The 25,779-nt window shown below is 40.7% G+C and overlaps 1 protein-coding gene across 1 annotated transcript in view; it reads left to right on the forward strand.

Annotated features, from left to right (window-relative positions):
- Window positions 1–22,627, forward strand: part of ITPRID1 (ITPR interacting domain containing 1) — a 69,502-nt gene extending 46,875 nt beyond the window's left edge. The window contains 7 exon segments of the mRNA XM_019930289.2: window positions 15,405–15,614; window positions 15,617–15,678; window positions 15,849–16,015; window positions 16,060–16,312; window positions 21,204–21,332; window positions 22,338–22,362; window positions 22,365–22,627. Coding sequence (XP_019785848.2) covers window positions 15,405–15,614; window positions 15,617–15,678; window positions 15,849–16,015; window positions 16,060–16,312; window positions 21,204–21,332; window positions 22,338–22,362; window positions 22,365–22,627 — 1,109 coding nt within the window.
- The last annotated feature ends 3,152 nt before the right edge of the window (window positions 22,628–25,779 follow it).

The raw sequence follows: 25,779 nt of genomic DNA on the forward strand, positions 1-25,779 counted from the left end.
GGACACCCTTGTCATCTGATTTTAGAATATTCATTGCTCGTTTTTTTTGAAACCTATTTCAGAAACAACCACTGAGAAAACTCCTGACTCAGAAATTCCATTTATACTTTCAAATCACAAGGAACCCTGGAATGTCGTTTCTTATTCCCTGAAGTAGAATGGCAGGAATAAACACTGGACCTCACTTCAGGTCCACTGCTGACGTTTTGTATCACCATCAGCCAAGTGACTAAACAGCTATTTCTTTTTAAACTCTAAGCTGTAAGCTTGAGAATGTTACTTAGTTCAGCTTAATTTTGTATTAATTTCCTTAAGGAGCATAAGAGTGGCTTCTGGAAAGTATATATTGATTAGCAAAACTCTAGAAATCACCATAATCCAGAATTTAGCCCTTAGAAAATAAATGCCAATATTTTCTCCTTCCTTCTTTGGACATGGATACAGGACTGACTGGTGAAATACCAAAGATTTGATATGTGTGCTTTAATGGAAAAAGCATGAACATAAGGTCAGGTCACGTTCTTTGTGTGACCTATGGTAAGTTATTTGAGGCCTGCAAACCCCAATGTTTCCATTTTTATGATGGGCCTGATGAAATCTACCCAACTGGGCAGTTGTAAGGATCAGAAACAATGTGTACAGAATATCACAAACAGTAGTGGTGAGCAATAAATAGTGGCTATTAGCACTGTAGTTATTACTGTGGATTCATCTTGAAAGTCATTTGTAAACCCTCTTCTGTCATTTCTATGGAAAGATATGAAGACATGATAAGTGATTATCAATAGATAGTCCTTAGTACTCTCTTAAGAAAAATGAGACATTAACTGATTTAAAAAAGGGAAGTCTTTTCTTTGATTCTTAAAAGGAAAGTATGTGTAATTACACAGACTTTCATTTTCAGATATGATCCAGACTATTACTAGTAACATACTAAGTGACTAATTAAGGACTCATACAAGTGGTACATTCGAGTTTACTGAGAATTCTAATTCAGTTTTCTATAAAGAGGCCTGGATGCTACACAATGCTGTGACAAAGTTATAAGATGCCTACTGTACATACAACCATGTAAATTTTTGGAATTTTTACAATTTTCAAGAATTATGGTTTGTTATCAACATATTAGTAACATCACCTTGAATCGATCATGGTTTTCAATTGTGGCTCTTTCTTGGTTTTTTTAATGTAAATTATTGTTAATTTACTTCTTTTTCATTTATTCTATTTACGATAAGCCCTTCAGGGCCTGTGATGAATATTTACATATACTGGACTTTCAGTAATTAGATTTTTTTAACATTATGTTCGAGAGTTCACTTATGAATCATCCCTACCATTTATCTTAGACTGTGTTCCCCAGAAACAGTCCTTGGTAAAAGGTTCATGTTAAAGTGATTTATTAGGAAGTGTTCCAAGGAAAAACAGCAGGGGAATGTGGAGTGGGTCTAGGAACTGAAGGAGGTAATACACTTTTTAACATACCCCTTCCATACACTGACAAAGGTCCAATTTTTCATCTTCTCTGATTCCACAGGCACTATCTGTTATTTTAGCTTTGAAAATAGCTAGTGCCTTAAATCACATAGTAGATTCCCTAGATAGCTGGGAGAGTAGTTTTCAATGGGCTTTTTTCTGATTTCCTCTGTGCCCAAAGCAAGAAACAGCGTGAGGATTAGTACAAGTGAATAAGACAAAAAATACAAGACCAAAAAGGTTTCTAAAATGCATACGTTGGCAGTGTAAAAACACTAGCTTGTCTTTCAAACAACTGTCGGACTCCCAGACCTCTCCTGCCTACTTTTTGCCTTTCCAAATCTGATTAATCCGTCAATAAAAGGAATTATTTTAAGCTTAGTAGTTTGCATATATGGTGTGGTTGTCCTGGTCACATTCCAATCTAGATAATTATATTTCCTCTCCCTCAAACCCCCTGTTGCTTATATTCCAAGTGGCATTCTTCTTTCCTTTTTAATCAACTGCTCCCAGGCACCACTGTGAGGTAGTAAACAGCTACAGGGAGCTACCCTGGAGATGGTTGCACATCCTTGGTAGGTGTGCTCATCCCAGTATAATTTGTCTATCAACTTATTCAATTTTTAAAGCACTTGGCATCCTTCAGGAAGAAAAACCTAGAGAAGGGAAAATCCTATTATTACTCCTATAACCACAGTAGATTTGAAGCACTGCTCTAATTAGAATGGAGACAACACCAACAATTAAAAAGTGATAGACTGCTGCAGAGAGGATGATTTACGTAAAGGAGTTTCTCAATAGCAAGTATTTCATTGATAACCTATAATAAAATTAGCCTTAAGTTTCAGAGTGCCAAGGTATCATACCTCCATGCAATATTAAGCATTTCTAAGTTACACAAGAGGGGGCATTGAGATATAACCAAATATCTCCAACAGTTTACTTAAAAGAAAATGTGTATCAGTATAAAATCTAAATCGTCTTGCTTTTTGTGAAGAAAACTTCACTGTAAGTGGAAAGAACAGAGTTTAGACAAACTTATTTCAGAGGAAACATATTCTGATTGGACTCCATTAACAGTCACTCTTTAGACAAGTCCCTTACCTTACAAATAATTCAATGTCCCATCTTCTAAGGAAAACAATCACCATATTCTCTTGTAATTTTCTGGTTTATGTTTGTGCCCTATTCCTGCTCCCACAGTACTTTAGGGACCTAAAATAAATTCAGTAAACTTGGTTGACAGAGCGAAGATAAAATATTTGAATTTCAGAAAAGAATATTTAACTTCAGAAGAAAGGTGCTTAAATTTATTTCTAGCACAGATCACTGTAGGGAAAGAAAATAAAGTTCCTTTTCTATTTGTAGCAAGGGAAATGGTGGGGAAATAATTTCAGAAACACCATATTTACTGTTGTTAGAGAAATTGTACACGCTCTTCTGACAGTTCCTGTACTTGTGGCCTCCCTGGGATCCTAAGGAAGCCTGGAGAAGACAGAAGACATCTGGCTCGCAGACCCTTAGGACTCATATGCCTTTTTGGTACCCATTAGTGTTATGGAAGCAAGGACGCTGAAGTCTGTATCCAGACCAAAGGTGTAACCATTTCCTCAAACGTAAGAACTTTTCTGTTTTATGTGTATCTCTCCAATCACCACCCAATTTGCCCCTCTCCCCAGTATGACCAGTATCCCATAACAAATAATAGGGCCGTTTATGGGGAAATGGAAAGAAGGCAAGTTTACATTATTCTTTGGGGGATCCCTCTCGTGCCCTTTGCTTCTGATACACAACACTGCTAGAGGCATCTGGGTCTTGCCAACTCTTTGTACCCAAGTTTCACAAATATTTGTTTCTTCGCTGTTCCATAGCCTAATTCCGAGACAAAATGCTTCTAAGTGGGGTCCTCCTTTTTCCTTGGAGAAGGTAGAGATGATGTTAGAAAAGGCTTTGAGGCAAGAAAGTAAAAGGGAGTCAAGAAAGGCCAAAGGCAGATTTCAGAAACTTCCCTTCCTTAATTTGGTTACAACGTAGTACCCCATAATTATAGTTGAGTATAAAGACTTATCTACAATTATTTCTAATTTGTGAATGAGGAACCCAAGACTCATAAAAGTTAAGTCACTTGCTCAAGTTCACCCAACTGGCAAGTGTTGGCCTCAGGACGAAACCCAGATTTCTCTGACTCCGGTTGGAATGTCCTGTCCAAATTCTGTGCTGCAAATAACCTATTGGGATGTAACTTTATTACAAAATGAGTTTTGCTGGTGCAGATTGCATTTCATTAGAAGCCAAAGCAGATAAAATGTATTATCACACGTGTCATAAGGGAGTGGGTAACACAAAGCCTTTCAGGATTCACTCTGTGAAACCTGATTGCTCACCACCTTGTAGTATGTCTGAGAGAGGAAATCCTCTCTGCTCTCCTCTCTGACTCCCTGTTCACCTTCATCTTCTTATCATTTCTAAAATATGCCCATGTTACCTGTAATCTGTATATATTAACCATAATAACCTATTTATTTTTAAAAATAGATTTAGTCTTCCCTCCTTTTCTTTGTCTATAAATACATGCAAGTTACCCTCTCCATGTCTTGGTAGGCTTTGGTGGACCGTGTTGAGCCAATATGCATGCTCAGACATTCAGGGGTGGGCATGAGGTTATGGTTATTTCAGGCAATCAAATTGTTGTCATTATAAAATGGAAGGCTTAATAACTCCATTTCTAGGCCAATCCTCATACTTTACATATGAGGAAAGAAAGGCCCACGAGGTTAGTGACTTGTTCCAATGCCAGTGATGATTAGTGACAAATCCAGACCCAAGACTCTCAGTTCTGAATCTTCAATTCTGATTATTTTATGATTAACCAGTTCTCTGTGTAACATGTTCCCAAATTATTCTTTGTTTAAACGATATGTGTAAAGGTAAATTTAAGCAGGTAATAGCATTTTGATGGCATGAATAATGTCTGATTTCTTTTCAATCCCCAGAATTTACCTCAGTGCCTAGCACAGAGCAAACACTCATGTTTGCTGGGGAAACAAATGATCAAGTAGTTTTTTAAATAAAGCAAGCTCTTCTTCAAACCGTTAAACATTAGAGTAAGCTTTTCTTAGAATATCTTTTAAAAAATATTTCCTTTACAAAGTTATCTTATGAATGCTTAATTGAAAATAAAATGGTTTCACCTTAAATTAAGACACTATATTTCAGATTCAGCTACAATGATTGTATTAAGAAGGTTCTTTACGTACAGATACTTGGTGATGATAAAAATCTTGAGTAAACTTTGTTAGACTTCTTTATCTATGGCAAAATCTGTAATTTTCCCAATGTTAAAAGGAACCCAAGTTTATTCTAAAATCAAAGAACAAACAGAAGTTCAAGTGGGTTGCAAACTTGGCAAAAACATGTCCTTCTAAGAAAAAAAGAATTCAGCCTCAAAATCTGTTACTGCTGTGCATCTTCTGGTTTTCCTTTTGTAAGAGCAAAGACCAGAAAAAAGAATGATAACATCACATAAAGCAATGGAATATACTTTGTGTGACAAAAGATATTAAAATTGCTTGCTTGAAATTAAGCCAGATATATAATTCCTTTAGAAAAGTCAATTTGAAATAGGCCACCTTGTGACCACAATCATGCTTTAAGTTTGGGTGTGTAACCTCGTTCTGAGCACCACCATTAATCATACTTCAGTTGCCATCACTAATCTGGTGATACTAGGTAGAAATAAGTTTTTCTAATATACTTGTGTTTGCATTTCACTATTTATAGATCCATGATTATATTTCTCATTTGTTATCATGCTTCCCTTTGCTATCATGAATATCACAAAACTGCATACAGCATCTTCACTTGATTTTTCCCCCTGTAGTAGGTATTCAGGATTTCTCTTCTGAATAGTTTTTAGCATTTGAATCCAAATAGCTTACACGTGTCAGTGAAACCATGCTTTAAAGAGGAGCCAGTGCTGCTGGAGCCGCAGATAAAAGGACTTAGTCTTTAAAGTGTACAAAGACTGTTATAAGGCTATTTTACTCTTTGTAAGGGCTACCAACGTCCTCAGAGTTCATTCTCAGAACATTTGACTGAACTTCTGCCGAGGAGAGACACAATCTTATTCACCACTGTATCCCCTGAATCTAGAACACTGCCTAACTCACAGTAAGCACTCAATAGATAAATATTTCTGGAAATGAATAAATAAATATAGCAAGCTATTTTCTAGATGGTGGCTAGTCATCAGCTTTCAAATTATTTTATTTCATTGCTTAGGAGGCACGTCTTATAAATTATGTGTTTCTAAAACATATGTTGAAAAAGATCTTCTGGGGATATTTTTTATTGCTATCAAATTAAATTAAAAGGCACTTTTAGCATTTTTTTTTACCATCTATTTCACCCATAATCTGTGCCTTGTCGACTAGACAAGTTTCTCAAAGCCTGGTCTGTGTCTTTCAGGTCTCTCCATTATTCATCCAATGCCTGGCACAGAGTAGCCAACTAGTAATATAGTTGTCAAGTAAATGAATGAGAATATATAAAATAATTTTTACCAGAATTTAAAATGATTTTGAAGTAGTAAAAAATACATTGGTAGTGCAAAAAACAAAGAGTGACATGAAAGACATTCTTTAGAGAAAAATCAAAATGAGCAAGGCAAAGAGGTGAAAGGGATTAAATATGACAGATACGGAGGGCAGGGTCTCAATCCTCTGTCCATCTTTCCAACAAGCTTCAGTGGGTTAAGGTCCCTAAAAACACAAACCTCCTTTTTTTAAAAAAATAAATAAATAAAGATTAATTAGGATTAAAATTTAAAGATACTGGGAATTCCCTGGTGGCCCAGTGGTTAGGGCTCTGTGCTCTCACTGCCGAGGGCCCAGGTTTGATATCTGGTCAGGGAACTAAGATTGCACACACAGTATGGCCAGATAAATATATAAATAATTTTTTTTAATTTTAAATAAAATAAAAAGATGCAATGCTATGAGAATACTAGATTAGCCATGGCAAAGCATTTTTAGTTATCTGGGTGATTGTCCTGGATGTTTCACTCAGAAAAGCAATACCATATTCAAAAATGTTTAACTGAAGAGAGGTTTGAAAAGGAACTATTTACTGAGGTGGGCTGAATTCAAGGAACAAATAAGAGGTGGGGAAGCACCCCTAGGCTAGGAAGAGCAGAAAGCCATTACCACTCCTAAGTCTGAAAAAACAGTGGGAAAGAATCATGTTACTGGAGCCTGGTAAAAGTGGAAGCTTTAGAAGGAAAACACTTTACCTGGAGATCTCACCGTAAAGGAGTGCAGCTATTTTCAAATAGTACCCCGAAGGAAGTGGTGGTAAGTAAGTACTCAGTGTTCTTTCTCCTGCCCTTCAATCTCTACCAGTTCCTCCCATTGACTGAACACAAGTGAAAACGTGGAGGAAAGACAGGGCAAAAAATGACTGGAGTAGCAGCAGTGAAAGTAAGGAAGGGCAAATGGAGACTAACCAACACACAAGTGGCTTCCCAGAGAGCTTCCCCTTTGCCCCCGATGTAGCCACCACTCCTACATCTGTCCCCTAGAATGTACGTAGATGAAAATCATAAGCCTGATTCTTGATGAAAATTTTAGTTCTCCAGCTTGGTGTCTCCAAACTTTTTTTCCTTTTTCATCCTGGATTATTACATTTTTAAGAATTGTATTTTTAAGAAACAGTTTTTACTTATAATTGTAAGAAAAATAGATGCAGTTTGGATACTTAAATTGTTACTTTTGATGAAGTAGGCTACCGTGTAAACGGACTGTTGCCTCTTGCTGTCTGAGCAGTTGGGATAATCAGCCGCCCATCAGCTGGTTAAGTCAAGCAAGGATAATGTTGCTCCCAGACAGCTTCGCAAGAGAAAAAACATTTGGACCGGTGGTCTTCACAACTATGGTAGTTGAATCAGTACAGAAATTAAAAGCTTCATATAAATTGGTATCACAAAATTTGTAATCCACCTATTGTCTCAAATGGTCATGGCGACGTTGTTCATGTAGCCCTGGAAACTTCTATTCTCCTATTTTCAAATATGAGACAAGCACCGGTTCCGAATGAAAAATTTTTCATTACATTCTTCCCGAATGATGAATGCAGGTTTACAATTCAAAACTGCCTCTGTGCCCCTTCCTTTTTTCTCAAGAATATCTAATAAACAAGTATCTATGTAGACAAAGAAGATATGTGTATTGAAACAATATAATCTTCATAGATTCATATAAATGTTCTGTTTCAGAAATAATTTAATTGATTAAAATTACTTTGTTTCATTCCAAGATTCTTCATGATCAATCCCCTGATTACTTTATGCCACTTAGCTCCAGGCACGCTGGCCTCTTCTCCTTATGGGTCGAAACATAGCTTGTGGGGGGAGGAGGGAGCACAGAAACATAAGTCACTCCCTCTGATTATTCACTCTAAAATGTCCTTTTCAACTATTGTTTAGGTGGTGTGTTACATGACAGCTTCTAAAAAAATGGTATGAAAAGATGCCAGAGGAAGCAATGTATATTTTAAAATATGGTCAGACCATGAGACCAACAGAGGTTTTTCACACTCACCTCTCAGCAGAAACCAGAGGATAAGAGCACATCATTTTCATTTTAAAGTAGATATTTTGCAACTCAAGAATTTTATACCTTTTTAAGTTGTCATATAATTGTGAAGCAACATTTCAGATAAGCAAACTCTCAGGAAGTAGAGCACTCACATTTTCTTTCTCAAAGATGTACACCAGCCTACCGAATGAGGAAATCCTGTTTAAGAGGACGAGCAAGGCAAAGTAGAAGGAAGTGTAAATTATACAGACGGAATCCAAATGTCATGAAAATTCTTAAAAAGAAGGCACATGAAAAAAATAATTTAACAACAACATTCTAGATCTAAAATCCTAGATCATATCAAAGAAAGCTGAATGCAGAAGAAAATAAAATTATCAACAAATACTGATTAATTGGGCAGTCAATAGACATGTATAATTCTTGATGTTGAAAATCGCAGTGTGAAATATGTTTGAACTTTTTAAGTTACCACTAATTAAATTTAAAAACACACTATATGCCTTATGAATTACCAGAGTAAAAAAGCAACCTAAGAAAATATAGTCCACCTGGCAAAAGAATAATCATCGGAAATTAATCATATTAATGATACTAACAAATATTGAGTGCCAGGCACTAGGCTAAGTGTTTTACATTATCTCTTTTAATCCTCGATTAAGTCTCTGAGATAGCTATTTATGATGCAGTTTGAAATCAGGTCAGCTTAAATGTGAAGTTATGGTCTTTATTAATACAATAAGAATAGCAAATAGATTATAACTTATGTCCCAATTCTCATTGATTAGTATTAACCTTTAGTAATGTTGAACTGATAAATATTCTGAGGCTGAATCCCAGCTCAGCAGAAAAGACCAGCATGGACTATTAGTGAGCCTATTTTTAAAAAAAGAGAGAGGGCTTCCCTGGTGGCGCAGTGGTTGGGAGTCTGCCTGCCGATGCAGGGGACACGGGTTCGTGCCCCGGTCCGGGAAGATCCCACATGCCGCGGAGCGGCTGGGCCCGTGAGCCATGGCCGCTGAGCCGGCGCGTCCAGAGCCTGTGCTCCGCAAGGGGAGAGGCCACATCAGGGAGAGGCCCGCATACCGTGAAAAAAAAAAGAGAGAGAGAGAGAAGATTTGCATCAAGTATGCCATATGCTTACTACATCAATCACAATTATAAAAGTAGATAACATAAAATTACGAACAATAAGACCAAGATCATATTTTATGAAAATGGTTATAGATATAATAAATGGATCTAACAAAGGAAAAGACTCAAACGTTTTAAATAAAATAAAACCTTTTAAAATATTTTAAAATATTTAAAATAAAGAATCACAGAAAAGTTAAAAGAAAAATGAATGGGCAAAATATACCAAAAAGTATGCTAAAGTAAACAAAAAGAAAACAAGAATTCCAACATTATTATTATTAGATAGAGTAGAATTCAAGAAAAGAAAGTACATACAAAAATTTATGAAATAAAGCCAAAGCTATGACAAGAGGCAGAAACTTAGTCTTTGTTCTTTTTAGAGACTGTAGAATGAAAACAAATGATTTATTTGACTGACAACATTAGAAAATAAGTAAGAAAAGAAAGTATTTCCATTAATTCAAGAAGTAGGAATCCAAAAATGTCAATAACTATTGTAGAAATTAAAAGTTGTCAAAGAATTTCATCTTTTAAGATGCACCACAATCAGTGGTTTTATGGCTGAGCACTTTAAAAAGTTCAAGGACAGGCTTCCCTGGTGGCGCAGTGGTTGAGAGTCTGCCTGCTAATGCAGGGGACACGGGTTCGAGCCCTGGTCTGGGAGGATCCCACATGGCACGGAACAACTGGGCCCGTGAGCCACAGCTGCTGAGCCTGCGCGTCTGGAGCCTGTGCTCCGCAACAAGAGAGGCCGCGATAGTGAGAGGCCCGCGCACTGCGATGAAGAGTGGCCCCCACTTGCCACAACTAGAGAAAGCCCTCGCACAGAAACGAAAACCCAACACAGCAAAAATAATTAATTAATTAATAAACTCCTACCCCCAACATCTTCTTAAAAAAAAAAAAAAAAAGTTTAAGGACGTGATACTACCTAAGCTTTCTACACTGCTTGAGAGCATAGGGAAAAAAAAAGAGAAACCTATCTACTTATTTTTTTATACAAGTAGCACAATCATTATATCAAAATCTGAAAAAGAAATTCATGTGCTTACAAATACACACATATGAACACACACACAAATTATAAGGAATTTTTGATAGAGAAAAATTCACAATATATTATGTGAAAAGAAGCAGAATATATACTATGTATGTTAGGATGATTATTTTATAAAACATACATATACATGTGCACAAAGAAAATGTACTGGATTGAAGTAGATATATATTATAGTAACTTTCCTGTATGGTTAGATTATACGTATTTTTTCTTTTCTTTTTTATGTTTTTTCACTTTCCAAATTTTTTTCACTGCTATATATTACTTCTATAATGCTAAAAAATAACTAATGGTATTAAGCCAAAAAGAAGCTGATTTTAGAGATGCAGCTATTTTATTTTTGGAATGATGAAGGAAGATTATTCTGACTAAAGAACAAAGGAGAAATTGCTAAACCTGGACTAATAAACAAAAAACAAAAGAGGGAGGAGGTGAGGGAGAGGGAGGGGAATAGGAGGAAAAAGGAAAAAGGAAAAGTAAGGATTCCCAGGCTGTAAGAAAGAGATTGAAACAAAAATGTCAGCAGGGTGCTAATGGAAGTTATCAAATCCTTATGTAGAAATCTTTATGGGATAGAAATTCCTCTGCTTCCAGCCTGCTGGCATAGAAGGAAAAATTAAATCTCTTCAGGTGTACCTGCCACAGTCACGAATATTGTCAGCCTTTCTTGAGTTATAGAATTCAGTCAAGATAAAATATAAGCTGTGTTGGTCTTCCCTGGTGGCGCAGTGGTTGAGAGTCCGCCTGCCTTTGCAGGGGACACGGGTTCGTGCCCCGGTCCGGGAAGATCCCACATGCCGCGGAGAGGCTGGGCCCGTGAGCCATGACCCCTGAGCCTGCGCGTCCCGAGCCTGTGCTCCGCAACGGGAGAGGCCACAACAGTGAGAGGCCCGTGTACCGCAAAAAAAAAAAAAAAAAAAAAAAAAAATATATATATATATATATATAAGCTGTGTGAGGCCAGGTACTTTTGTTGCTGTGTCCATGGAGTTTCTGGAGCAGCACAGGGCCCTGCAGGGCCAGTGAACATGCATTCAATGGAAGAAGGGGGGTTTGCAGTAGAGCACCCTGCCCGGCTCTGTCTCATGGCCTGTTCTCTTCAGAATATGAACTGTGACTTGGCCCACAGCAAGAATGTGTTTCAAAGCCATAGATAACACAAATAGCTTTCAGAATGAAGGTCAGAATCATCCTTGACTGGATGAAAACATGGTCCCAAGCTAGCTAGGTCAATCTGTGAGAATACAAAATAGAGACTGATCTCAGTACAACCCAACACTGCAAACACAGCCTCTGACTAGACTAACCGTAGGCTGTGTGGACAGAAGAGAAATATCGAGAAGAAGGAAGAAGGCAGTCCTGCTCCACTCCATGCTGGTCAGACCATGTCCCAGTCACGGAATCGAATTCTGGGCGCCCAGTTTTACAGCAAACATTATTAAGTGCTTATTCCAAAATACAAAACAGAAATGGCCTGGAGACCCTGCCCTCTGAGGGCTGATTTAAGGGGATCTGGGGAGATTTAAGGTGAGGAGAAAAGGCCTGGAGAGTACAAGAGAGCTGTCCGGGGGAAAATGGGTTAGACCCATCCAGTATTACTCCACGGAGTGAAGTATGAGCAACAGATGGAAAGTACTGAAGTAGATTTGGCTCAATACGAAAAGGCATTTTCTAAAAGGTATGATACCCTCTGAGTACACAAGAGTAGGTCTGTGTCACCACAAGTGGGCAAACACCAGCTAGATGACCATCTATAAGGAATGTTCTGGAAGGTACTCTTGCACTGGATGGTAGGATGCACCATGCAGGCTTCCAACATGAGGGACTGACTGGCCCATAGAGAGGTTTTGTTTGTTCTACAAATGAATTTTTTTTTTTTTTTTTGCCGTATGCGGGCCTCTCACTGTTGTGGCCTCTCCCATTGCGGAGCACAGGATCCGGACGTGCAGGCTCAGCGGCCATGGCTCGCAGGCCCAGCCGCTCCGTGGCATGCGGGATCCTCCCGGACCGGGGCACGAACCCACGTCCCCTGCATTGGCAGGCGGACTCCCAACCACTGCGCCACCAGGGAAGCCCTACAAATGAATTTTTTTTTAAATGCCTTTAGGGGAACACACACTCTGGAGTCCAAACTATTCACACGGCTCCCTATCGTCTTGAATCTTGCTGCTTCGCATATCTATGCGACCTGCCCAGCTCCTAAAGGCATTCGAGTTGGCATAATCTGTAATGTCCAGTCCAATTCGAAGATAATTTGCCCCTGAGATGTAACTTCACCACGGAGCTGTCACAGAATTTTCTGCCATTGGAGGATGGAAGAGAGAAGAACTTGGCAAAGAGGTAGAGTAGAATAGCTCAGGGAAGATGGGAACCCCAAACAGCCTAAGGTTGAACCATTTCTTTTGTTCTGCACAACTCCAGCATACATCACACCCTTAAAGATTCCTTTTCTTTTTCTCCCTCCCCTCATTTATATTTCAATTCCACAGGCTTTTTTTTTTTTCCTGAGCCTCTAGGAACTCAGACTACATTAAGTAAAAACTTTCCACTTAGGATTCAGAGCTTTTATCACTAACTCAGCTTAGAAGAGCAACCCTTCAGGTTGACTTCTCTTACTGCTTTCAGCCATTCCAGAGACTCTTGTCAGGGCCCTGACTCCTCTGTGCTGTGGTTGGTGTAATGCTGCCACCTGGTGACTGTTTGGACAAAGTGCCTGCAGCATCACTCTCCTCCCAGGCAGAAATGTTTCACACCCGTGAGATGGTGAAGCAAACCTCCCCGGGGCAGGGTCTACCTACTTGGGAGGGTAAAATCTTAACTCTGTGAGGACAGTCCTGTGCTAGGAAAGGTAATTTCTAGTAAGTATTAATATTAATAATGACACTTATTAATGATATTTAATAACATTAGTAATGATTGAATTCTGAAAGATAATATAATATTAAGATGATGTTCTGCAGTAAAAATGTATATATAATTACATCATCTTTTCCATGTACATAAATTCTTCACGTATGTATTATTGGATATTATCCTCTTCGCAACCCCACAAACAATATCATCAGCCTATTTATTCTTTTCCCCATGAGGAGACAGACACAGAGAGTGTTAGTGGCATGCCCAAGGCCACACAACTAGTAAGTAGGAGAGTCAGAATCTTAACCCAGTAGTCTTGGCTCCAGATTTTCTAGATGACTCAGCTATGGGAGCAAACTGGATCTTAGTAGCATACATTCTAGAGAGATTAACCCCCCACCCCGAGCTACAGGATTGGCAGAATGAGGGAATCAGCAGTCTAAGGGGCATGACACACTCACGAGGGGATTCGTGGTGGTTTGGTACAGGATCCGCCCAGTAGGCAAGGGTTTAAATAATAAGATATAGCTGGGGGAAAGGGACTGGTAGGGGTAAGGTAGGGGTAAGCCAAGGCCCCAATCTAGTGGAGTAGGGAAGAGCTATGGCTCCTTGTGCCTATTAAGAGCATAGGGAAAATCCTATTGGAGGTGATGAAGCTTCTGAAGTTCTACATGTCTTGGCCTCGATAGTTTCAGGAACTGGGTTGGGTTGGCCTGAGGGTGCAGGTACTAAGTCCATTACTCTTGCCAGAGGCCATATCATCTTCCCCTAAGTCATGCCAACCTTCATATTACATATTAGGTGTGAGGGTGTGGGAGTGCTAAACGATGCACCTTTGTATTTGTCTATTTGCTTAATCATCTATCATAGCCATCCTGGACTAGGCAATGTCTCATCCTTTGTATCATGTAATTCCTACAACCCTAAGAGAATGGTTAGAATTTGCAAACCCGGGACTTCCCTGGTGGCGCAGTGATTAAGAATCTGCCTGCCAATGCAGGGGACACGGATTCGAGCCCTGGTCTGGGAAGATCCCACATACCACAGAGCAACTAAGCCCGTGTGCCACAACTACTGAGCCCTAGCTCTAGAGCCCGTGCTCCGAAACAAGAGAAGCCACCACAATAAGTCTGTGCACCGCAAAGAAAAGTAGCCCCTGCTCACCGCAACTAGAGAAAGCCTGCGCACAGCAACAAAGACCCAACGCAGTCCAAAATTAATTGATTAATTAATTATTTTAAAAAGAGAATTTGCAAACTCAATTTTGAAAGTTTATTATCGAGTTGTCAAAAAGGTGGTTTATAGGCAGGAAAGATTTTTAGCCTCCTGAAGAAACGAAACCATCTGTAAATTGGACCACATTTTCTTGGCGACTTGCTCAAAATGATTCAGATGCATGTATTTGGCTTCTAAAACACAAGATAAATAAGGCTCTACTCCTGAGAGAAATATGCCCAATTCCACCATTTGATCTCACCATCAAAGAGAAGTTTTCATAATCTGGTTTCTTCACAAATTCACTTAAATGAGTTTCAGAGGTTATTTTTGTTTATTTTTGTGTTTTTTGTGCTTTACAAAGTACAGTTAACTAAAGGTAACAGTTATAATATAACTATATCCCTTTTAGAGGAAATCACTCTCTCTACTTTTTAGGGACCCTTTATGTTGGTGGTTGTTTATTTTCATTTGGACCAGACTGACTTGAACCTACCAGCATACGAATAAATGGGCTTTAACCGATAATTTTGTTCTAGTGCTCTAACGTATAATTTCATTCCAGAGTTATAAGAAAGGGAATAGCAACCATTTTATATGAAGCTTACATTCCAGAATAGTAATTGCTTAGACATTATCTGGAAATTGTAAAGAATAATGATGTACTGGGAGTCCTTCACAGCTTGTGGCACACATCTTGCACCAAAACAAATATAGAAAAAGTGAGAGGTTGCAAAGTCTGTTTTGTCCATCTTCAGTGAGTTTCAACCCTTCTGTTGCATCTTTGGGTCTCCTAATGTTTACATAGCATGGTGGAAGGGGAATGTAACATTCTGTCCATTACAGTACATATACACAGATGTATAAATTGTGGTGTTTATTGTTTTCTAAGTGTGGCATTTAAGGCATATGCATTCCCTTCTGGATTTTCTTCCCCTTAGTGAAGATGCATCTCACAATCAGATTGTTATTTCGTTTTAAGAGATGTTCATTCCTCTTCCTTTGTTTCATGTTTTACTCCTTGTAACAGGAAACCAGTGACTCAATTTTACACTGATTGCCCTCTGGGTCTGTGGTGATGCACATCACAGAAGTGAAGGATGGGTTCCTGAGGCCTGAGCGAGCTGGGGCAGTATATGTACAAAGCCACCACTGTGAGTCTCAGAGATCACCTGGAATTGATCGTGCTCAAGACAAGTCCTTTCATGTTGACTCGGAGGCCCCAAGAGGAACGGAAGGCGGTAAACTCTGTCCTGATATTAACAACGCCTTACTGATGCAAAAAGTGTCCCACAGCACGTCCCCAAGCCCAGTGAAGCCATGCCCTATACAGGCGACCTTGTCCAAACATCTGGAAGGTCCATTCCCCATCTAGATTAAGTGGCCGGCGATACTCCCCAAGTGAGGCCAAGATGTAGTGCTTTGGGTCAAATACCACCTAGGGCAGAATCTGAGATGGGAAACCTTCCTCCAGATGCTAACGTAAATGCTCCAAGTCTGTGACAATCCAGATGTTCTGCAAACTGGCATCAGCTGCTCAGAGTGCTGTGGTCTTGGGAATGGATTCTAGAGAAGCAACTTTAGAATGCACTACGTGTGCCCCTGTTACCACAGCAGAACCAGGACTGGGAACAGAAGCAAGACAGCTCAATGATGTTTCTGTTCAGACTTAACACATGTGAGCCTAGGCCCTGGCATTGCTGTTCAGCTCCAAGTAACAAGGCCCAGCCCCTCATCAAATCTGTCTCTGCAGACACGTTTCCCTGGTATCTACCCAGGGGGCCCCTGCCAAGCTGCGCCTGCCCACTGTGGTGTCTGCTGTCACCACCATCTCCCCTGACACGGGGCGAGGCAAAGCCCCAGCTTTGTGTCTTCAGCCTGTAGGCCCTGTTCATACTCACATAACCATCTGGAAGCCCAGTTCAGGAAGGCTTTGAAAGTCCTTCAGGACACCCCAGTGAGGGAGCTGTATTCTGTCAGTATTTACCTCTGCAAAGATGGAGAAGCAGACGCAGCAACGACAAATACCTCAGGGATAAAGTTCAGCCTTCCCTTCCGAATGTGAGCTCTCGGGACACACCTTTCCATTTCACATCATGACTAATATTTGTAGACTGTTTTATTATTTAAAATATATTCTCACAAATTTCTTCTTATTTGATACTTCCAGTCACCTTATGAAGGAAGGAAGGCACATTTTATTACCCACCCCCATTTTACAGAGGGGTAGAGGACAGTGCATTCATACGTAAGGTTCTAAGCATCAATGCACCTGTACCTCCTCTTCAGTTCAGTCTAACTGAAAATTCTGTCTCGTGTTCACTTAGCTGTATAATCTTGCACAAGCCATTTCATCTCTCTGAGCCTAGCTCCTGCTTTGTAAAATAGGGAGACTATTCATGTCATCGATGCAGGATCGTTTTCGGATTAAATGAGAGCATCGGTGGTTACCGATTTTTGTTACTATTTTATTATTGTTCAGGTCTTAAATATAGAACTTCTCATGTCATATAGAGGAACTTTTGGTCTTCCTTTGCTAAGCTTGTTTAAAAGTGAACATTGAGGTTACTGAGGACTGAAGGACCCCCAACCCTGTTCAGCTCCTGGTAAATCGACAAGCATTTAGTAAGTCCTTCCAATGAACCCTCTTCAGCAATTCTCAGGTCAGAAATAATCTAGGCTATCAAGGCTAGCCATTGATTTAAAAAATTAAAGAGTATCAAACATGAAACTACATGTATAGACAGGGTGGAAAAACAAGGTAGCACATGTAACGTAGGATTATGGCTGTTCAAAGGAGAATGAAAGGCAACTACGATTTCCCGGGTGCCTACTCTTCGGTGCCTTCTGTGTTACCTTCCCATTCTGTTAATTCCACAAATATTTACCGAGTGCTATACCAAGCACTTTATGCTGTGTCAAATACCCCCTATTTTCATCCATGCCATAAATGTGCCAAGTCCTCCCTCTTTCACAGATGAGGAAACAAGAACTGAGAGAGTTTAATTTTCCAACTTCCCACAACTCCTAAGTCCAGAGTCACATTCAAGTTTAGCTGACACCAAATCCTTGGACAATCCACTCCAAAGATGTGTCCAACTTTAAAACATCTAAATCTATGTAAGTGTAACAGTAACATGAGAAAGTGATTACTTGAAAGATAAGGCAAATTACTACATGGTCCTTCAAGATATAGAAATCTATACAAATGTAATATGAATATAGAAAGTGATTATATGAAAGATAAAATAAGGGTTGAACTAGTAAAAGAAGGTGTTGAGATCAATTCTAGGTATAATATGCTAAGTTTCAGTGAGAAAAAAGAACAAAAGCTAATGTATAGCTGGGGTCCTTTGGAGTAAAAAGACCAAGGTTCAAATCCTGGAGAATGGTAGGAGTCATCATCATCATTGATGTTAGTTGAGAGACTGTAAATGCAGTGGTTTTCAATTGCAGGTAATTTTACCCCAGCCATGGCGACATTTGGCAATGTTTGGAGACATGTTCGGCTGTCCTAACTGGGGTAGGTGCTATTGGCATTTAGTGGGTGGAGGTCAGGGATGGTGCTAAACATCCTACAATACATAGGACATCCCTCCCAACAAAGGATTCTCTGACCTAAAATGTCAACAATGTCGAAGTTGAAAAACTCAGCTCTAAGGGAATAAACATCTACTTGACCATATAGATCATGTAGGCAAACGTTAGGGATGAAAGACAGCTGGAGAAGGTGACATTTTAAGAGGCTATAAGGGGAAAAATATTAAATCCTACAGTTAGGTACTCCAGTTTCCATGATGAAAACCAGATTATTGATCTAACATATCCTGAAAAAATATTATTTTTCTAATTTACATTTTTAAGATAAATTTCATAAGGAAATATAAATTAAACCATAGTTGGCTTTATATTTTGTTTAAAATAATAAAGTATAAAAAACCAAAACTGTGTTTAAAACTTCAGAAGAAAGTCACAGAGAGGGTGTGCTCTCGTGGGTTATCTATGATAATGGTTTGCTGATATGATTAATTTCTTATATAAGTGATTTCTTCACAATAATTTGTTAATTCAAAATAAAATCTTTCCAGAAAAGAAAATGAGCTGTATATGAAATAAGAGTTTTGGATATTAGAAGATCCATCTATAATGTTTATTATTTAGATTTAAAGAAAAAGAAAATCATACAAATTTTAAAAAGTAATATGAGCCAGGCTTCCCTGGTGGCGCAGTGGTTGAGAGTCTGCCTGCCTTTGCAGGGGACACGGGTTCGTGCCCTGGTCCAGGAAGATCCCACATGCCGCGGAGCGGCTGGGCCCGTGAGCCATGGCCACTGAAAAGTAATATGAACCAATTCAAAAGTGAAGGGTCAATATTGTTGCTCTTACTATTGAAGATAAAGTTTGTTTTAAGGCCCAGCTTGGGTCAGTAGAGTAGACCTTGCATTGTATTTGAGTTATAACCTAGCCCTTATATTGGAAAAAAAAGAATTCAAAACAGCCTCTTTTTTTGTTTGCTTGACTAAGGTTTCCTTTTTTCTGAAACTTCTGTATCTGTTCTAAAGCAGAAATGTATTGATAGTTTCAGTGTTTCCAAGTGACCGGGAGATGGCAGCATTTCAGAATCTTCCACATCGCTCCCTTCACAGGGAGCTATACACCGTCAGTTATTCCTAAATCCCAGCCTTCATGCCTTCCAATCACAAAGGGTTATCCCAAAATATCTAGATGAAGCATAAATTTCAACGTTTATAACGTTCAGCTTACTTGAGCACCATATTTCCATGGCCCTGGCCTCACAGTCCCTAGAACTTGGTCACCTTGTAAGAATCTAAGACCAATCGGCTCATTCCTTAGGGACAAATAACTTCTCCGTATGACTAGCTACACTGTAGTCCCTGCTGTGACTCAGCTAGATCTTGAGAAGAAAAGAAATGAATCAGGAGGGCTTCCCTGGTGGCGCAGTGGTTGGGATTCCGCCTGCCGACGCAGGGAACGCGGGTTCGTGCCCCGGTCTGGGAAGATCCCATATGCCGCGGAGCGGCTGGGCCCGTGAGCCATGGCCGCTGAGCCTGCGCGTCTGGATGACTGTGCTCTGCAACTGGAGAGGCCACAACAGTGAAAGGCCCGCATACCGCAAAAAAAAAGAAATGAATCAGGGGAATTGGGTTTGAAATCTACCGTGTTTTGACCTGGGACAAGTTAGTTAACTCTTTGTGTCAGAACACTTATCTATAAAAAGAAGTCCTCCATGGTCTGTATGATCTTTTCTAGTTTTAAGAACCATAACTGTAGTCACCTTTCAAGCACTCTTGCCGACATCAATAACCTTCAAATACTCCTCTAACTGGTTCAAATGCACTCACACCGAAGAAACAATAATTGGAGAGTTTTGCTCTGTAAAATGTTGTTCATGTATAAAAATGAGGATAGAATCAAAACCGAACTCTCAAAGCAAAATGATGGAGAGTTTCAATATCAAAATATCACTCAGGACAGTATTTCCATTATGACAATACCAGTAAAAATAGCCATCTGGTTGCTAAGAGCATGGCCATGTGGCTTGGGGGTGAAAGGTAAGAAATCTGGGACTTCCTAGAAAAAGGGGTGGGAGGAAATAACATAGCTGAAAGATTGATCTCCACTGAAGGAGGAAGAAGAAGAAAAGGTTAAAAGCATCCTGCCATTGAAATTTTTCCTTTAAAGAGTTTCCCAAAAAAAAAAAAAAAAAAAAAAAAAGAGTTTCCCAGAAGCCCCACTCCACCATCTCCACTTCCATCTCATTGCCATCCTATCTGCAAGTGATACTGGGAAATGTAGGTTTTTAGTTAAATGCTCAGTGCCCCTAAGATATTAGAATTCTGTAATTATGAATACAGGAGGGAGAGATGGTGAGTAGGCAACGACCAGACACTACACACTAATCAGGGAGGAATTTAAAATGGAGGACCTGGTAGATCTAGCGTTAGGGTCCAGCTAGCATTAATATTACTCAAAGTCAGATGGGTAGAGATTCTGGGGTTCTGGATCATGGATCTATTCAAAGCATGATCCAACCAGGGCTAGAAAACAAAGAGGATAGCTGGTAAGAACTCAGCAAATCGGCAGAGTGCCTGACAAATAGACCAGGCTTGGTGGCTGCAAGAAGATATTTAAATAAGGAAACCAAGGCATCAGCATCGTCGTACAGAGAAAGTAAGATTTAAAGATTGATTCACATCAGGAACAATGGGAAGCAGGATTGGAAGGACAGAGTTCAATTTTCAATTCCAGTCCATGGAGGATGGGATGCCTAATCTATGCCTACCTCACTCTGAATGGGCTTGTCAGCTGGGTGGGGCTGATCCTACAGATTTCAACCACCAGAGACTGTGGTTAAGCAAAGCTAAGGCTAATAAAAATTATTCTAAGCAGACTTTCTCTAATCAAATACGTACCATCCGAACAAACATGTTCAGTGTTACTGAGATTCAGAGTGAGGCAGTACTCAGTACCAAAGTGAAACAAGATTAAACAAAACTCAACAATTCTAAGCACAGGCTCGCACTATTCTGGCCCTTCCCTCCTCCTCTCCTGTCTACATCCTCGCACCCTACCTCCCCCTAGTCTTCCAGAGCGCCTTCTTGTCTCTGGGACATAATGTCTCCAAGGGCCATCCAACAATGGCTGCCCTCCTGTCTCAGCCACTTACTGCCTCTACTTGCTTGACGAAGCCAAAGGCTGGGCTTTCCCTATTCTCTTTCTGACACATTAGCAGCAGGGCTTCGTCGCGAACAGGTAAGCCCAGGTGGGAAGGCAGGTGCCACTGTGGTGAACTCTTGCAGTGATTCAGAAAGACCTTCCTTCTCAGCTCTTTCTAATTGTTCTCAGTGCACAGTCCCTGAGATGGAAACAATGAGGACGGTCTGCCAGAGTTTCCCGAAGCATTTAGAAGAAATTGAGCAGCACCTTAGAAAACAACAGGCACTCTTTTCCAGGGGCATGTCAGAGGAGAAAAGATAATTATCTAAGGGAGCCATAAAAGTAAGTACCAGCCCACACATCTGGAGCAAGAAAAGGTATTCAGGGCAGGACAGATGAGCACCAAGGAGCAGGGCTAACGAGAAATTGACCAGCTTTCCCTTTGCTTTCCTGTTCCCATTCTTACTTTCTCAGTGGGAGTCTGTGAGAGCCATGTGCCGGATAGCAACACTTTAACTCTTCAAGGCCAGGGCTATTTGAGGTCAGGAAATAGGCAGCAGCTAGGAAGAGGGGGCTACCCAGCAGGATATCTTTAATCAATGTGAACGGGGCTCACGCAAATACGAATATTGGCGATTGTTAGAGTTTTGGAAATCTGCACTATTTTCACATAGATTAAAAGTATTTGTCCCAAAAGTGGATTAGTCATTGCCTGAGGCTGGGAGTAGGAATAGGGATTAATTTATAAAGGAGTACAAGGTTTCTTACTGGTGAGATGGAAGTGTTCCAAAATTGAATGGTGGTGGTAGTTACACACTTGGCAGATTTACTAACAATCATTGAATTGTACTCTTAGAATAGGTAAACTTTATGGTATGTAAATTATTCTGCAACAGAGTTGTTTAAAAAAAGAAAAAAGGAAACCTGCCCTCCTAATAAACCTATGCCTGCAACTGATACAAATAAAGATGGTGACTGAAATTGAAGCCCAGAAAAGCGCATTGGTTTGCTCAAGGCCACACAGCTAGCTGATGGTGATTCAGGACTAGAACTTGGGTCACCTCACCCTCATGCCAATCTTTTCCTCTGCCCTGTAAACAAGAGATAAGTATTAGTAGCCCATTGTCCAAATGAGAACAAGAAACACGGCTTTTGACCTAATATGGGCTAAGTCACTGCCAGGATCTGTTGCCATCGCACAGAGCCCAGTCTAGAGAATTCACACCCAGCAGTGCCTTTCCCACCAGTCTGAGTTAGCTGCTTGGTGTAAATATGGGAAGTTGTCCACACTTTTTGTTCCTGTTTTCCTTTTAGTAACTTGAGCTTCTCACAGGGAAACCACCTGAACACCACTGCATCAGTATAAGTGGACCGAAGAAAAGAATGGCCAGACTTCACGTGCTAAGATCCACCCCTCCATGGCCCCTGGGGCTGCCTTTCCTCCCAGTGATGGCCAGCGGGCTCCATGCTGCAGTGTGACCCATTTAGCTGCCTTTCCTCCATCCACCTTCGGGAGAAGCACCAGGATGTCTCCTCCAGCTTGGGCAGAATCAGATCCAGCCTCTCTGTCAAATTGTCCTGGTGGAGAAAAGGATACAGATGTCTTCCTCTAGATCAGGGCAGGTTTGTTGACCTTTCTACAAGATGTAAAAGCACATTCTAGCCAGAGCAAGAATATCTAGGACTTCCCTGGTGGCACAGTGGTTGAGAGTCCACCTGCCGATGCAGGGGACACGGGTTCGTACCCCGGTCTGGGAAGATCCCACGTGCCACGGAGCGGCTGGGCCCGTGAGCCATGGCCACTGAGCCTGCACGTCCGGAGCCTGTGCACCGCAACAGGAGAGGCCACAACAGTGAGAGGCCCGCGTACCGCAAAAACAAACAAAAAAAAAAGAATATCTAAATTTTCCCCAAGGAGAAGTATGTATCAATCCTTCCTCAGCTATTTTTTAATATTCTACTCTATGGTTAAACCTGGGAGGAATATTTTAATACTCAGTCGATACAGAATAGGTGAGCACCTACTATATGCCAGGCATAGGGTGCAGTGGCCAAGATGAATATAATATATATCCCTCAAGGTATATATGGTGTACAGTCTTTGCCCTGCTGAAACTTACAGTCTGTTGGGGGAGACAGAATGTAAACACATAAATAGGTATGAATTTGAAAACTGTGAAAGGGCTTTGAAGGAAATAACAGGGTTTTATGAAAGAGAGAATAACAGGGAGGCTGATTTAGGTCAGGGTATCAGAAGGGCCTGGTTGAAGGAGTGACAACAGAAGGAGGAAGGAAGATCCAGGCTTGAGAGGTAGCAGACTGTCCAAAAGCCTTGAGTTGGTCAGCAAGCCAGACTTATTGAAGAAGCACCCACTAGGTGTCAGCAGCTCCTCTTGTGCTGGAGACAGAGCTGTGAACGAGACAGAGCTCCTACTCAACAAAGCATCGGACGAAGAGTGAGAAACAACCACCGCACCAACAAACAAGTATATAAGATCACGTCAGTTCCTCACCATGGCGAAGACCGTGTGATAATACTGTAGAGAGTGACGTGGGGTGAAAAGCTTACCACATTCATCAGAGTGGTTGGCCTTGCGAAAGGGAAGCTATTTGGGCAAGACACGAATGGTGAGGAAGAGGGAGCCATGTGAAATTCTGGGGAAAGAACATTTAAAGCAGAAGGGGGCTTCCCTGGTGGTGCAGTGGTTAAGAACCCGCCTGCCAATGCAAGGGACACGGGTTCGAGCCCTGGCCTGGGAAGATCCCACATGCCGCGGAGCAACTAAGCCAGAGCGCCACAACTACTGAGCCTGCGCTGTAGAGCCCGCGAACCACAACTACTGAGTCCACGTGCCACAACTACTGAAGCCTGCATGCCTAGAGCCCGTGCTCCACAACAAGAGAAGCCATGACAATGAGAAGCCTGCGCACCGCAACGAAGAGCAGCCCCTGCTCACCGTAGCTAAAGAAAGCCCGCGCACAGCAACGAAGACCCAACACAGCCAAAAATTAATTAATTAATTAATTATTTTTTTAAAAAGAGCCCTTCTCTAAAAAAAAATAAAATAAAATAAAAATAAAGCAGAAGGAATGAGAAGTTTAAAGGCTCTGAGACAGAAACAGCCAGCATTGCTGAGTGGGTGAGTGAGAGGGGATTGGAGGGAGTGGAAGTCTGAGAGGTGGGGCTTCGGGATAACTGTAGGCTGGAGTCTGAGAGCCTGAGTTTTTCCCAAGTGTGATGGAAAGCCACTGTAGGTTTTAAGCAGGGTTGTCCTGTGATCTGCTTTACATTTAAAAGTCACTCTGACTGACTTGTGGAAAATGTACCACTGGGGACTGACAGCTGTACAGGAGCTCCCGTTAGAAGGCAGTTGGTGTAATCCCTGAAGGGAGAAGCAAAACTGTCAAGTTGCTTCCATCCAGCTGGGGAGGCTTGTGAGCCCTCCACCGCCCTTTGCCAGTGAAATGCAGGGTAGTGTACACCAGGGCTGAGTGCACTGGCGGTCTCTAAGTGCTACAGGAATTCTCAGGAGCGGGGGATGCATGAAGAATGGAACAGTCAGAAAAACTTCATGGAAAAGTAACTCCTTGAGGGAAGTGCATAATTTATGTAAGATGGGCCAGTGGTGGTTACTTTCCAGCAAGGAAACTAAGAAGCTATTTCTTTTGAAGCTACCCATTACTAGAACCCATCTCATAGCCTATTTCCGTTCTTCATCCTCTTTGCTTTGCGGAAACCCTTTGACTTCATGGGAGCCCTCCTACCCTTCAGACCACCCTGCAGTTCCCTCTGTTGACTATACTTCCTTAGAGTGTGGACATCCCTCTTCTGTCCTCAATTCTCTTCTTTTTCTCTCTCCACACCATCTTTCTCAGTATACACACTCACTCTAGAAGCCCAGTTCCCAGCTCTCTCCAGAATTCCCATCCAGCATTTTCTACTCTCTACAAGATAGTTTCAGCTGGAAGAGTTGCTTCCAAATCTCACTCAGTATCTATCTTTTTATTTCTGTGTGATACACAGTGCCCCATGCCAAGTACTTATATGACAATCTGTTATTCTCAAAAGCAGCCCACAGCAAAACTGTTCATTAGACATGGAAAACTTTTTTTTTTCTGAGAACCTAGCTTAAAGCCTAATAAGTTCCATTTTGGAGTTTGGGGTGTGGATAAAGTTCAGACCTGTTTTTGACCTGAGTTGCTTCCACACAAAACAGATGCAAATGAAGATTTGATGGTTGTTATTTCGTATAATCAAACTGCATAAAAAGAACTGACCATATAAGTTGCCATATAAAAATAGAAGTCTTTTGCGTGTGACACGACAGACTTTCCCTCATTTGAGCCTCTCAGTGCTAAGGGAAGTAATTCCCCATTTGAATAGGAGGAAGCTAAGATGGAGAGAATGATCTCCACAGGTAGGCACTGAGTCCTGTGCTGTATTATTAATGAGAGGCAACTGTACAGTGGGGTTAAGGACTCAAGCTCTAGAGTTAAATCCAGAAGCTTAAATCCAACTCCACCATCTGTGTTGGATAAACTGCTTAACCTTTCTAAGCCTCAGTGTCATCATCTGTACATTACAAGGGTTAATGCGTATATAGCCCTTTAGAGCAAGCCTGGAACATGGTTCCTGTATGATTCCGTATGGAGTACAGCTCATTATGATTACGATGATGATGATAATAAGAGTAGTGGCCATGTCTGAGTATCTACTTACATGCAAGGTACTGGGCTAAGCACTTTATATGCAATATCACTTATC

Source organism: Tursiops truncatus, chromosome 9 (genome assembly GCF_011762595.2).
Source record: "Tursiops truncatus isolate mTurTru1 chromosome 9, mTurTru1.mat.Y, whole genome shotgun sequence".
In the NCBI taxonomy this organism is placed as follows: domain Eukaryota; kingdom Metazoa; phylum Chordata; class Mammalia; order Artiodactyla; family Delphinidae; genus Tursiops; species Tursiops truncatus.